This window comes from Corella eumyota, chromosome 6, assembly GCF_963082875.1.
Source record: "Corella eumyota chromosome 6, kaCorEumy4.1, whole genome shotgun sequence".
In the NCBI taxonomy this organism is placed as follows: domain Eukaryota; kingdom Metazoa; phylum Chordata; class Ascidiacea; order Phlebobranchia; family Corellidae; genus Corella; species Corella eumyota.
Window position 1 is genome coordinate 7,806,591 of NC_137495.1, and position 15,635 is coordinate 7,822,225.

Below are 15,635 nucleotides of genomic sequence, written 5' to 3' on the forward strand. Positions count from 1 at the left end.
CGAATAGTGTGGTATTGGTGAGGCTCGAACCCAGAACCTTGCGGCTCGTAATCCGTTGACATGACTGGTTTACCACACTACAAATGAAATTGCCTATTAAAAAGAATGAAATTGCCTATTAAAAAACGATAGCATGCCGATAAAATGTAGTGCTTTAAATAAATGAAAATCACCTTTTTTCCAAATTAACTATTGAACGGCAAAGTACTATAAATATTTTTGCGTTTTTCATTTCTCTACTGTAGGTAAAACAAGCAAATATTTTCGTATTTCACTGTTCGATGTTTTCAAAGCTTGCCATAAAATCAGATTTAAAAAGGCCCAATGTACACAAAATAAAAACGTCGTGTAGTAACATAAAAATATTTACCTTTTAATGATTAAGCCGTATGTTTATTATAGTGTATAAAAATAGAATGCCCAACGTTTTAATTTTTAAATTGGTATTTTTTTAGCTGGATCTAGGCAAAAATACTTATTCGCGTATTTAAATTTTCTTTTGTTTGTGAAACTTTGATATTTATATTTGTTAAGCTATTAATTTGTCTGTTTGCTAGGTTAAGCAAATACAAAATTTAACTTGCTTTTTGCAGCAGTATGAACACAATAATTGTAAAGTTTATTTTAATTCATTGAGCAGCCTAAGAATAAAATTTTGTGCCCAAAATTCAGCCAATAAGTTTTTAAAAAATATTTTTGTCTAGTTGTAAAAAAAGAAAGAAAAATAATGAAACTCTTCTGGGCGTCAATTATTGTTATCGGTAAGTATATTTAATTAAAAATGTTTTAAAATGATTTAAATGAAATAATTTAACCTAACTTTTAATTTTGGAAACTCTCTCTTTTAAATAACCACGTGTTCACTTTATAAAATTAACAAACTAGGTAGTTGTCTTCGCCAGAATTCTGTAAATGGAAATATTATTATATTACATTTACAGAAGGACGTAAAACAAAAGATAAATAAAACTAAGGAGCTAAAATAAATTCAACTTTATTTAGTTCACTGCTGTGTAGCTCAGATTGATCAATCTGGTTTGAACGCTCTGGGAAATCAGTTATCAATTGAATATCGGGTTGTCGATAATTTAAATGGCAACAACCTAAACTTTGATGCTTCAATTACTCTCGTAAACAATGGAGAAACGGCTATTGATGTAAGTGTCACATATATTAATTATTAACATGTTGTTTTGTAGCTTGGATTTTTAATAAACCGGCTGCGTGGTGTAGAAGTCAAAACACTTAAATACACTAGATAAGGTCATGGGTTCGATCCCGACTGCTCCCTTGCTGTAATGCCCTTGAGTAAGGTGTAATAAGCAGTATAAACCCCTGCTAAGTTAGCAGCTTAAATTATCAGTCTTTTATAATCTATAAAATCCCAAACTCTACTTATGTTTGTGTTGTTAAGTTGACTTTCCCACATCTAGGATAAAGATATGTAGAAAAAAAATGTGTGAACTTTTTTTAGATTTAAATAAATTAAAAAATTTCTATTTTTAAAGGGTGGTTGGGAGATATTCTTTTACAGCTTTTATATGGTCGAATACGAGAACTTACCCAACCCTAATGGTTACTTGGAGCCAAGTTGTAACATAACGTTCTTTCATGTCAATGGTGGACTGTTTAAATTTAGGCCAGCAGATGACTTCCGAGGTCTTGTCTGTTTTATTAGTAGAATCAATTAATATAGACAAAGTTGACAAAAATTGAGTATATACATCTTTTATATGTCTTTATCCTCAATGTTGTGGAGTAGATTTTTCGATCTAAACATAGAGTAACAACTGTTATTTCGACAAAGTCTGAGGTGCCTTTGGCAGTTTGGGACATTATAGATTATAATTGCCCGATAATTACGCTACCGATTAAGTGCTGGCTCAGCAGGAGTTTATACCGTTAATAGTGCCTTATTCAAGGGCGCTACAGCATAAGAGCACTGGGAAACACACTTAGACCTTATTTAGTGTAGCAAGGGTTCTGACTACCACTTTACACTTTTTCATAACAGATATTAAAACATGGTTTAATTACCTAAATAGGCCTACTTGTTTGTCCACTAGCTTTCTAAGTGTCTTTTATATAAGGTATGTAGCCTATACATTTTCTTTTTTGTTTTTTTAAAACATATTTGCCATTTAGCTTTCCAGAGTAACCTTACTTGCAATATTGTTATACAACATTGGAGCGTCTCAAGATCTGATGTGATGCCTAACTGGTACATTACATCAGGTGACCTAATGCCTGTAACTCTTTCTTCTACTGCACAGTCTCCTGAAAATCCAGACTTCAAGGATGATTTTGAATCACGTAATCAATACAAAAGATATGCATATGACGAATATGACCCCTTTACTCCAAAAGTTCGTTATGATAGGTAGGAGTATTAAATTATGTTATTGATGTACTTTCTACATACACTTATAACACTACATGAGATCCTGGGTTCGATTTCTAGTGATCTTATGCTGCAGCGCTCTTGAGTAAGCGGTATAAATGGTATGAACTCCTGCTGAGCCAGCACTTAATCAGCAGGTTAATTATTGGGCAATTATATTTTATAATATTATAAACGGCCACGCGCAACTCAAGACTGGGTTGGAGTAACTGTTGTTACTTTATGTTAAGGTCGCGCATTCAACCTTTTTACATCAAGGGTGAATATATGTACAAAAAAATATATAAACAAAAAAATAGTATATTATTATTAATATTTTAAAGGCATTGTTAATTTATGTGTTTTTACTGGCAATTTAGGTTTAAGTTCAACAGAACTTTTAAAGCAAAAAAATATTTTATTTATGTTATTCCAATGGGTTATTATCTACATACTCTGGGCTAAAACAAATTTATGATTTATCATTTTGGGAAACATTTTTTTACTTAAAAAAGGTTTACTAACACAAGTTACACACAGGTATCAACCATTTAATAACCTTGATGCGAAAATAAAATACGTGGTGCCCACTCCGTATACTATCACAGTAACAGAAGACACTCCAGTTAAGATAGATCCAAAAGAATGGAGATTGGTTTGTGGCACTAACTTTACAAATGAATGCGATATTTTAAAAAGTATGTTTAAAAATTATATATATTTTTTATATATCTTTATCCTCGATGTGGGAAGATGGAATGCGCAACCTAAACATAGAGTACTCAGTTTGGAGTTGTCTTTAGCAGTTTGGAATATTATAGATAATAATTGCCTGGTAAATATGCTGCTAAAAAAGTGCTGGCTCAGTAGGAATTTTTACCCTTTATAGGCCCTTACTCAAGGGCGCTACAGCATAAAAGCAGTGGGGATTAAACCCATGATCTCATGTAATAAAGCCAAGTGTTCTTACCACTACACCACGCTGCTGGCGATATATATACCAAACTTGAAATTAAAATATATTTTATTAAAATGGTATACCATTTTGCCCTTTTTCTGTTTTTATTTTTTTTTTGTATATGCCTTCTATTAAGTTAAGTAGATTTTAAATTCTCTCTTTTTCAGATTATTTTAAGGTTGAGGTTATACAATCAGATGCAGTTTGTGGAGATACCAAAAATTGTATTACAATTAAACCATGTGATGTACCTAATATACCCGACATATTGTATATGCCAGAGTCATACAGCTTGAATGTAAAAAGGTAAAACTCAAAAAAAAAATTTGACATGTTTTAATATATTTTTTTTTTGTATATATTTTTATTCTCGATGTGGGAAAGTCGAATGCACGACTTAAACATGGAGTAACATAAGTTACTTCGACCCAGTCTCGAGTTGCCCGTGGCAGTTTGGGATATTATAGAGACTATAATTGCTCGGTAATTATGCTGCTAATTAAGTGCTGGCTCAGCAGGAGGTTATACCGTTTATAGCGCCTTACTCAAGGGCGCTACAGCATGAGATCAGTGGGGGTTGAACCCACAACCTCATGTGTAGTGTAGCAAGTGTTCTTACCACTACACCACGCTGCCGGTAATATCAGGCAGTTATGAAATATATATTTCTGAATTGATTTTGTCATAAATTTACAAACTTTTATCTTATTTTTTCCAAAAAAGAGGATTAAAACAGAAACTAATTTTGTATATAAAATTTAGCAGCCCCCCTTATCTATAAAATATTTATTTCTTTATTGGTTTTGTCATAAATTTAACAACTTATATCTTTTGTTATACAAAAAAGGTCAACTAAAAACTAATTTTATGTATAAGATTTAAGTGTTCTCTTTTTTATTTTATACCCTTTTATTCAGCTTGAAAAGGAAAGCCTTAAAATCTGTTTTGTTTGCTAACAAATATGGTTAACAGGCTTAATTTTGTCGGGTTAATGACTTTTCTTATAAAACATTTTAAAATGGCTATAAAATTTGAATATAAAAAACTTGTCTTTTATCTCTAGCATAGATCGAAAAACTAAGATTTTAGTGGAGTTTTTTGAACCCTATAAAGTTATTTTAAAATTAACGAGTGTTTTGTTACTTTTTTATCTTGTCTTCTTTCTTATTTGGTAATAGTTTTCTGTTAAGGTTGTAATTTATTTAACCTTGAAGCTATATATAAAATATAATGTGTTTTATTATTATTTTGTATTACTTTATCTGTGATGTGGGAAGGTGACTTTTATGACTCAAACATAGAGTAACATCAGTTACTCTGACCCAGTCTTGAGTTGCCTTTGGCAGTTTGAGATATCATAGAATATAGTTGCCCTAAAAATATGCTGCTGATCAAGTGCTGGCTCACCAGGAGTTTATATCGTTATAGCACCTCACTTAAGGCCACTACAGCATGAGAACAGTGGGTATTAAACCCAAGGCCTCATGTAGTATTTTAGTAACCAGTTGTTTAATTAATTTAAAATTTAAACAAACACAGCCTTACCAATTAAACTATATATCTACATATGTGTATTGTACCTTGTTTTACATTCTTTTTCATTTAAATATTTTTGCAGTAAACTTATTGAAATTACTGCCCCAACCTCTGCAGGAGCTTATTACGGAATCCAAAGTTTAATATCCCTAAACGAAGGCAGAGAAGATGGCATTCCAATCTCATCAATTAAGGTATAATATACTTTTTATATCATTCCAACAATGGCAAAGTGAAATCTTTTATAGCCTTTAACATCTGGTCCTACACAGACTCTTTTGTTTGAATTATGGGCATGTGTATACTAGTTTATAGCTATATAAAATAAGACTATTTACATTAGAAAAAAAGTGAAGTTCGTTTTTTGTCATTAAACACAAATTATATTAACATATTTAGATATATCAGGGAACGAAATAACGGGTCGCTATTCGCTTCACAAATATATTAGAATTAGCGAATCAACCAAAAAAGTTCAACCGACTTTAAAACTTTCGTGTATATTTGTGTATTTTTTCAATTTATTTTTACCGGTTTCACACATTTATAATTACATCAATATAATTCTGCGTAAATGTAGGTTACTACTGGGATCTCACAATGCGTATTTTTCACTCTCGCATTTTGTTTAGTTAAGTAGTTGCGCAATTTTTTATATACATAACAGTCTTGATGTGTTGTTTTTTGTGCAAAAAATAATTAACAATTGTTTAACAATACGTTACATTTTAAAAATGCCACGCAACGCGTCAAGTGTTATTAAAAAACAAAGATTATGACTTGGACCTAACTATTGCTTTTAAAAATGCGACCCTCTTTTTAGCGAATCGTTTTTTAATCGTTAATTTGTACCCTGTATATGTATAGTTGAAAAACTAAACAAGTAAGTTTATTTTAGGATGCACCTAGATTTCAATACAGAGGTATGCATGTTGATGTTGCTAGAAATTTTCAACCAAAAACAAAAATCATTCAGTTAATAGAGGTAAGTATTTAAAATCTAAATTTTAAAATTATGAGACTAGAAAATCAATCTTTTTTTTTTTAAACATGTAAGAGCAAAAAAAAAATTGTTGGCATTATTTCCATTTTTATGACAATGTTAAAAACATATATATATATAATTAAATTCAAACAATTTTTTTTTTTTTTAACTTAAATACACTTACCAGCATCATGGTGTAGTGGTCAGAACACTTGGTTTTACTACATGGGGTCCTGGGCTCGATCGCGACTGCTCTCATGCTGTAGCTGCCTTGAGTAAGGCACTATGTAATTGGTATAAACTCCTACTGAGCCAGTACTTAGTTGGCAGCTTAATTATCGGGCAGTTTTAATCTATATTATCTCAAACTACCAATGGCAAAACATGACTGGGTTGGGGTAACTTATGTTACTCTATGTTTAGATCATTAAGACGACCTTTTCACATCGAGAATTAATAATAAAAAAAAATTTGACAATTTTCTTAACTCAATTATTTTTGACTTATTTAATTGTAGGTAATGGGAAAATACAAGTTAAACCAACTACATTTTCATGTTACTGATGACGAGGGCTGGAGAGTGGAAATTGATAGCATTCCTGAACTAACCTCAGTTGGTGGTAAAAGGTAAAGTCTTCAATATATATTTTAAAAAATCTCCTTCGTTTATTTGTTCAACTTATAGTAGGTTATTTTGATTTACTTGTAATATTTAATTTGGTTACCACATAATAAATCACCTTTCACAAGTCTGCAGTTTTAACTATTTTAAATTCAGTATATATCAATTAAAAGATTTTATAAATCATTTTTGTAGCCTATTTATTATTAATGTGGAAAGGTTGACTTCACAACCTAAATAGAGTAACATTAGTTACCTCAACCCAGTCTTAAGTTGCCCATGTCAGTTGGGGTTATTATAAAATTGCCCGATAATTTTTTTTATTTTTTTTTTTATATCTTTATCCTCGATGTGGGAAAGTCGAATGCGCGACTTAAACATAGAGTAACATTAGTTACTCCGACCCAGTCTCGAGTTGGCTGTGGCAGTTTGGGATATTATAGATTATGATTGCCCGATAATTATGCTGCTGATCAAGTGCTGGCTCAGCAGGAGTTCATACCGTTTATAGCGCCTTACTCAAGGGCGCTACAGCATGAAAGCAGTGGGGATTGAACCCACGACCTTATGAGTGGTGTAGCAAGTGTTCTTACCACTACACCACGCTGCCGGTTCAATTAAGCTGCTGATTAAGTGTTGGTACCTGTTGGGCAACGCAGGGTTGCTATGACATACATGGTTTTATATTGATTAAATTACCTAGATTTAATCTTTGTCATAGTGTTTCGTTTTTACTGCTTACATGATGTACGGGTTTAAATAAGGGCAAAATTTACTGTACTTACTGATAAGATTAGAAAATAAAATTTCAGGAAATTATAATCAATAATATCTCAAACTAAAGGCGACTGGAGACTTGGTTAAGGTAACAGATTTCACTTTAGTTAAGATCCTTAAGTCGGCTTTACCAAGCTTGATTTAATTAATATTTTTTTTTAATTTTCAGAGGACATGATTTAAATGAAAAAGAAATGTTGATACCACAACTGGGTTCTGGTCCAACCGCTGGCACAAGTGGTTCAGGATTTTACACAAAAGAGGATTACAAAGAGATCCTGAGGGCTGCTGTAAAACACCACGTTACAGTTATTCCAGAAGTTGACCTGCCAGGACATTCCCACGCTGCAGTTAAAGCCAATTTAGCCTAGTAAGCATCACATAATGTTTTTATTATTGTTATTTGAGAACTCTTGCTACACCACACATGAGGTCGTGGGTTCAATCCCCAATGATCTCATGCTGTAGCGCCCTTGAGTAAAGCGCTATAAACTGTATGAACTCCTGCTGAGCCAGCACTTAATCAACAGCATAATTACTGGGCAATTATAGTCTCTATAATATCCCAAACTGGCACAGGCAACTCGAGACTGGGTCGGAGTAACATATGTTACTCTATGTTTAAGTCGCGCATTCGGCTTTCCCACATCGAGGATAAAGATATATACAAAAAAAAAATTTGGTTAAAAGCTTTTAAAAATTACCGGCAGCGTGGTGTCGTACACTTTCTACACCACCATGAGGTCGTGGGTTCAATCCCCACTGTACCCATGCTTTAGTGCCTTTGAATAAGGCGCTATAAACAGTATTCCTACACTACATAAGATTCTTGGCTTGGTTTGATATCTAATGCTCTCATGCTGTAGCACCCTTGGGTAAGTAGTATGTACTCCTGCTGAGCCAACACTTAATCAGCAGCTTAATTATCGGGCAATTATAATTTGTATATATCTTTATCCTCGATGTGGGAAAGTCGAATGCGCGACTTAAACATAGAGTAACATAAGTTACTCCGACCCAGTCTCGAGTTGCCTGTGGCAGTTTGGGATATTATAGAGACTATAATTGCCCGGTAATTATGCTGCTGATTAAGTGCTGGCTCAGCAGGAGTTTTTACCGTTTATAGCGCCTTACTCAAGGGCGCTACAGCATGAGATCAGTGGGGATTAAACCCATGACCTCATGTGTGGTGTAGCAAGTGTTCTTACCACTACACCACGCTGCCGGTGTATATCCAAACCTTCCACGGGCAACTTGATATCCAAACCTTCCACGGGCAACTTGAGATTGGGTCGGGGTAACAGTTGTTACTCTATGTTTAGGTCGTGAAGTCAACCTTCCCACATCAAGTATAAAGTTATATATATAAAAAAATAAAATATTGTCGTGATATTGAATATCATGTTTTTATTATTAGTTGGTTGATTTTTGTTTATTGTTAGTTACAACAGGTTAAAGACTGAAGAACAAGTATCTGAAGAAGAAGCCGCAAAAGAACTTATTTCGGACTTAGAAGATAAATCAGTTTATTTATCCGTCCAATATTTTACAGATAATGCTGTTAACCCTTGTATACCAGGAGCATACACGTAGGAAGAAAAATTGTTTTTAAGCATTTTTTTTATTTTTTTATCCTCAATATGGGAAGATTGACTTCATGACTTAAACATAGAGTAACAACAGTTACCCTGACCCAGTCTCGAGTTGCTATTGGCAGTTTTGAATAATATAAATTATAACTGCCAGATAACTAAGATTAGGACTACTGGCTCGGCAGGTGTTAATACCGTTTATATAGTGCTTTACTCATGGACGCTATAACATAAGTGCATTCAGAGTCGAACCCAGGACCTCAAGTTGCTATTGGCAGTTTGGAATACTATATATTATATTTGCCTATATTTGGGCTATATTTTACTTTAAAAATAACCCCCTAAATTTATTTTTTTTAGGTTTACCCATTAATAAGTGTTCTGAGAGATAACATATCACATGCTAATGCATCGGTTAATAGATTTAATATAGTTCCAACAACATACATCTATTCTTTCAAATCATTTTGTTAACGATTTTTTTTGTTTAAACTTTTGACAGATTTGTTGACAAGGTGGTGAAAGGGTTTAAAAACCTCCATGCTGGAATACAAGAACTCACAACTTTCCATTTAGGAGGAGATGAAGTGGCAGGCGCTTGGACCAATTCTCCAAAATGTGAAGAATTGTTCGCGAAAAATCAATTTCCAAACAAGTGAGTATTTTTTAAATATTAGTTACAATTTTCGGGTCACATATGTTGTCTGGTTCTAGACAAAACATAATTACACACACTATAGTTAAATTAAACCATATTACCCTAGAATGGAGTAATTTATATCCGCTGTTTTTTTTTGTATATATCTTTATCCTCGATGTGGGAAAGTCAAATGCGCGACTTAAACATAGAGTAACATTAGTTACTCCGACCCAGTCTCGAGCTGCCTGTGGCAGTTTGGGATATTATAGATTATAATTGCCGATAATTATACTGTTGATTAAGTGCCAGCTCAGCAGGATTTTATACCGTTTATACTTAAGGGCATTACAGCATGAGATCAGTGAGGATTAAACCCACGACCTCATGTGTGGTATAGCAAGTGTTCTTACCACTATGCCATTCTGCCGGAAAAATATTAGTTACAATTTGCGGGTCACATTTGTTGTCCGGTTCAAGATAAAACAAAATTTAACACACCATAGTTAAATTAAACCATATCACCCTAGAATGGAGTAATTTATAGCGGATGTTTATTGTTTATTGCATTTTATGTTAAATAGTTACACTTTTACAAGTAAAACGAACACTTAAAAGTTCAACACAAAACATAATTACACTACGGCTCTACTAAATTCTTTTCTACGGATAACGGTTCGAGAGAACTCTTTTTTATGGTAAACATCACATTGTTTTGATTAGACCCGGACAACATACGTGATTCCAATTTTTTTTATTTTTTGCTTTACAAATTCATGGCATTCGTTTTCTTTAAAGGTCTTGTGTAATGTTTTTATTGTTAAAGTAAATATGTTTATTAAACTTACAGCACCTTACTCAAGGTGTATGCATGAGGATGGGAATCGAACCCACAACCTCTTGTAGTGTAGCAAGTGTTCTGACTACTACACCACGATACCTGTATATAGTTTAATATATTTATTTTGTTACAATAAATTGGTATATCATATTTATAGGGCCTTACTTAAAGGCGCTACAGTATAACAGCAGTGGGAATTGAACCCACAGCCTCATGTAGTGTAGCAAGTGTTTTGACTACTACACCATGCTGTCAGTATATCTACTGATTGGTTACTAAAAATTTATGTTCAAATCCGTATAGTATCTTAACAAAAACACAATTATTACTGTAGATAGATTATACTTTAAATACAGATTATACTTTATATACAAACCGGCAGCGTGGTGTAGTGGTAAGAACACTTGCTACACCAGACGTGAGGTCGTGGGTTTAATTCTTACTGATCTCATGCTGTAGCGTCCTTGAGTAAGGCACTATAAACGGTTCGAACGACTGCTAAGCCAGCACTTAATCAACAGTATAATTATCGGGCAGTTATAATCTCTAACATCCCAAACTGCCATAGGCAATTCGAGACTGGGTCTGAGTAACTCATGTTACTCTATGTTTAAGTCTCGCATTCCACTTTTCCACATCGAGAATAAAAATATTTATACAACTAGCTTTTAAATATGTATGTGTTATAAAAAAACTTAGAGATTTTTTTTAATCAAGGTCCGCCGATTTACTGGAATATTTTATGCAAAATGCATCGAAGCAAGTTGAAATGGCAATGGGAGGTGATATCAACATCGGTGTCTGGGAGGATGGTGCTTTAAGGTAACTTTTTGAGCCTAGACTAGATACAAATTTTTAAATACTTTGGAAAAATTGTGCATATACTTAAAACGAAACCTTTTTGGTCTTATGTTAATTGTCGATGTGGAAAGGTCGACTTTATGGCCTAAACCTGGAGTAACTTTCATTTGGCAGTTTAAAATATTATAGATTATAATTGCCTAATAAGCTGATGGAAGTATTGGCTTAGCAGGAGTTCACACCCTTAAACCGCTTTCTTAATTGAGCAACAGCGTGAGAGCTGTAGGGTTTGAACCCAGGACCTTATGTAGTGAACCCAAGCGTTCTGACCACTACACTAAGCTGCCTGTTACAAACATTTTTCTTTTAGTTTTTAACTGTTGTGTATAACTTGCTGAAAGGCGACTTTACTTGCATAGCATTTCACCGGCAGCGTGGTGTAGTGGTAAGAACACTTGCTACACCACACATGGGGTCGTAGGTTCAATTTCCACTGATCTCATGCTGTAGCGCCCTTGGGTAAGGTGCTATAAACGGTATGATGAGCCAACACTTAGTCAGCAGTATAATTTTCGGGCAATTATAATTTATAATATTCCAAACTGCCACAGGCAACTCGAGACTGGGTCGGAGTATCTTATGTTACTCTATGTTTAAGTCGCGCATTCGACTTTCGCACATCGAGGATAAAGATATATACAAAAAAAAAATTGGTTCTGAATACATGTTTAATAAAATTAGTTAATCTTACCTTTTCTCTCCAATTTTAAATTTTCTTAGTGATGGAATCCCATTTGACATTAATACACTAGGGGGCAATGATAAAATTGTTTACGCTTGGCAAAATATTTGGGAATTGAATACAGCGAACAGAGCATACAAACTGGCAAATGCTGGGTACAAGGTACTAAAATGGATAGGCTAAATAAACTATTATTTATTGTTAACGTTTAATAACCGGCAGAGTGGTGTGATATTCAGAACACTTTCTACACTACATGAGGTCGTGGGTTCGATCCCCACTGCTTTTATACTGTAGCACCCTTGAGTAAACAGTATGAACTCCTACTGAGCCAACACTTAATCAGCAGATTAGTTATCAGGCAATTATAATCAATAATATCAAAAACCATCGAAGGCAACTCGAGCTTGGTTCGAGGATAAAGATAAATATAAAAAATACCTGTACCTTTTAAAGCTCCTTACTTAAAGGTGTTACATTATAGCAGTGGGTATGGAAAGTAACTTGTTTTTGCACTTTTAGGTCGTGTTAGCTCAGGCTACCCATTTATATTTTGACCAACCTCACGAGCCTGACCCACAGGAAAGAGGTTTGTATTGGGCATCTAGGTTTACGGAATCGAAGAAAACATTTGGATTTATGCCCGACAACGTTTACAGCAACGCAGATGTGACCAGGCCGGGGGCAGCGTTTCCTCGTAAGTTGGCTAAAATAAAAAATCTTTCGATCAAAAATTAAGTATTTACATAAGAGCCTAATCTAACAATATTGGTGTTGTTTAAATATCTGCTTTAAACTGGCAGCGTCATAAGGTAGTCAGTAAACTTGTTACACTACATCAGGTTGTGGGTTCGATCCCCACCATTCTCATGCTGAAGTAAGGCGCTATAAACGGTATGAACTCCTGCTGAGCCGGCACTTAATCAGCAGCACAATTTTTAAGTATTTTTAATTAATAATAACCAAAACTGCTAAAGGCAACTCGGGACTGGGTCGGGGTAACTGTTGCTACTCTATGTTTAACTCGTGAAGTCAACCTTTTCACATCAATGATAAAAATATATATAAAAAAAACTTTTTACTTTTTTAAAAACAGACATAATTTAAATAAAGTATTTGCTGGCTTTTTTTCTAAGTTACTCGTTTATTTTAGCAATTGAAGTTTGTAAGAAGGAAGAGGGTTGTCTTCCTTTGGAGAAACCCCAAAACATTTTAGGAATGCAAGGCAACTTGTTCAGTGAAACTGTGTTAAGTGAAGACTATTTTGATTACATGGTTTATCCCAGGATTTTAGCTATGGCAGAACGAGCTTGGCATAAGGTACAAATTATTATTTTTTTTTTTCGTATATATCTTTATTCTCGATGTGGGAAAGTCGACTGCGTGACTTAAACATAGAGTAACATCAGTTACTCCAAACCAGTCTCGAGTTGCCTGTGGCAGTTTGGGATATTATAGAGACTATAATTGCCTGGTAATTATGCTGCTGATTAAGTGCTGGCTCAGCAGGAGTTCATACCGTTTATAGCGCCTTACTCAAGGGCGCTACAGCATGAGATCAGTGGGAATTGAACCCACGACCTTATGTGTGGTGTAGCAAGAGTTCTTACCACTACACCACACTGCCAAATAGTCTGTTAGTTTATGTAATTTTTTTATAAGATTTAAAAAGGGTGGATTTTAAACAACTGACATTCTTTATGCTATTTTAGTTTTTAAATTTTTCCCTACAATTTAGAGGTATTTAAAAATTTAACTTACAGAGCACACTTTTCTTATTTTCATGTTTGTATATCCTCGATATGTAAAGGTCGACTTTACGACCTTAACAGAGTAACGTCAGTTACCCAAACCCAGTCTTAAGTTGCCTTTGGCAGTCTGAGATGTTATGGATTATAGTTGCCTGATATTTAAGCTGCTGATCAAGTGTTGGCTTAGCCGGAGTTGATATCTTCCATAGCGCTTTACTCGAGGGCGCTACAGAATGAGTGCAGTGGAAATCAAACCCACGACCTCACGTAGTGAAGCCAAGTGTTCGGACCACTACACTACTCTACCAGTCTTTGTTGTCGTTACCTTAAGTTCTTGTAACAAATGGCCAAAACATACCAGTTTTCGTAATCTTTTTTGTACTTGCCTATAGTGAAACAATTATATGTCTTGACACTTTCTGATTAGGCGCGCGAATTAAGTTTTTAGCGCGAATTACTAAGTTAAATAGGTTGTGTTACATTGAAAAGAGTTACGTTTTGGAGAACCTGCTGAACGGTTGTGTTTAGTTGATGTTGTCTTTGCCTTTATTTTGTGAATAAATGTTATTGGTTAAACGCTGTGCTAGTTTATAAGTTATCGACTAGATACGGCAGTAACTAGACGAAAAATACGTAACATCCTTTTTTTGTGTGTTTAGGGAACCTGGGAAGCCAATCTAAATTCACTTGAATTTAACACAGATGCACGTGACAAAGACTGGGCCGATTTTGCGCTGACTCTGGGCCAGAAAGAACTTAAAAGGCTTGGCGATCTTGGTATTAAGTATAGAGTGCCGTTACCTGGAGCAAGGTGGGGCTTAGTAGTCTAAAGTTATAAGCTATGTAAATTCTACTGCTTATAGGCCATGCATAAACCAACAATTAGTGTATGAAATGTAAAACCGGCAGCGTGGTGTAGTGGTAGGAACACTTGCTACACCACATGAGGTCATGGGTTTAATCCCCACTGTTCTCATGCTGTAGCGTCCTTGATTAAGGTGCTATAAACGGTATGAACTCCTGCTGACCCAATACCTAATAGACAGCAGTTTAACTATTGGAAAATTATAATCTATAGCATCGAAAACTGCAAAAGGCAACTCGAGACTGGGTCGGAGTAGCTGATGTTACTCTATGTTTAGGTGGCGCATTCAACCTACCCACATCGAGAATAAATTAGATACAAAAAATATGGGGGCCACTCGGTAGAAACTAATTTATCTTTTTTCATTAAACGGATTTATTTTTTTTAGTTCGAATGGAAATAGCGCAACAACGAGTTGCGAATTTCCTGGGCTGCAGATCCGAGCTACAGTTGACGATTTATCCCCAAAAATACAAGAATGTGGCGAAACTACTTCTTTCACCGATCAAATCAAATACGAAACGCTAGCAGCAGGCGCGAATCATGATGGTTTCAGTCGTTCTATTACTGTGAGAGGAGCTTGTGCTAGTGTACGCGTTTCTCTTTTAGCGTTTATTGCCATGTTACTTTGTGCTTGTATTTTAAATCTGTAGAGTGTAGAGATTATAACTATGTTTTATAAGTGCTTTTATAAATTTGTATTTAATTTTTCGATCAGGCTTAAATGCTCTAGCTTTAATCAATTTTGTACCATCTCGTAGCCGTTTTGTCAAAATTAAATATAAATTGTTAATTATAAAGTACATCGATTAATTGCTAACATGTAACAACAGGTATTTTTAATTTTTTATAAAAGTCGTTACCAGGTTCTTTAATTAAGAGCATAAACATTATATAGGACCGGCAGTGTGGTGTAGTGGTAAGAACCCTTGAAGTCGTGGGTTTAATCTATGCTGATCATATACTGTAGCGCCCTTGAGTAAGGTGCTACAAACGGTACGAACTCTTGCTGAGTCAGCAGCATAATTATCGGGCAATTATAATCCATAATATTCTAAACTGCCACAAGCAATTCGAGACTGGGTCGGAGTAACTGATGTTACATTATGTTTAAGTCGCGCATTCGACATTCCCACATCGAGGATAAA

The 15,635-nt window shown here is 34.5% G+C and overlaps 1 protein-coding gene across 1 annotated transcript; it reads left to right on the forward strand.

Moving 5' to 3' along the window:
* Window positions 1-727: 727 nt before the first annotated feature.
* LOC145755776 (beta-hexosaminidase-like) lies at window positions 728-15,140 on the forward strand. Its single transcript, XM_082572023.1, has 18 exons — window positions 728-761; window positions 1,003-1,157; window positions 1,509-1,659; window positions 2,146-2,380; window positions 2,921-3,078; window positions 3,506-3,644; window positions 4,957-5,068; window positions 5,773-5,859; window positions 6,377-6,486; window positions 7,428-7,628; window positions 8,701-8,847; window positions 9,353-9,505; window positions 11,046-11,150; window positions 11,910-12,033; window positions 12,394-12,568; window positions 13,025-13,191; window positions 14,282-14,433; window positions 14,876-15,140. The coding sequence occupies exons 1-18, from the start codon at window positions 728-730 to the stop codon at window positions 15,138-15,140; spliced, it is 2,670 nt and encodes an 889-aa protein (XP_082428149.1).
* Window positions 15,141-15,635: the final 495 nt, after the last annotated feature.

Coding starts and splice junctions, on each gene's coding strand:
- LOC145755776 (XM_082572023.1), top strand. CDS start 728: ATGAAACTCTTCTGGGCGTCAATTATTGTTATCG. Junction 2,381..2,920: donor CCAAAAGTTCGTTATGATAG/GTAGGAGTATTA, acceptor AGTTACACACAG/GTATCAACCATTTAATAACC. Junction 13,192..14,281: donor CAGAACGAGCTTGGCATAAG/GTACAAATTATT, acceptor TTGTGTGTTTAG/GGAACCTGGGAAGCCAATCT.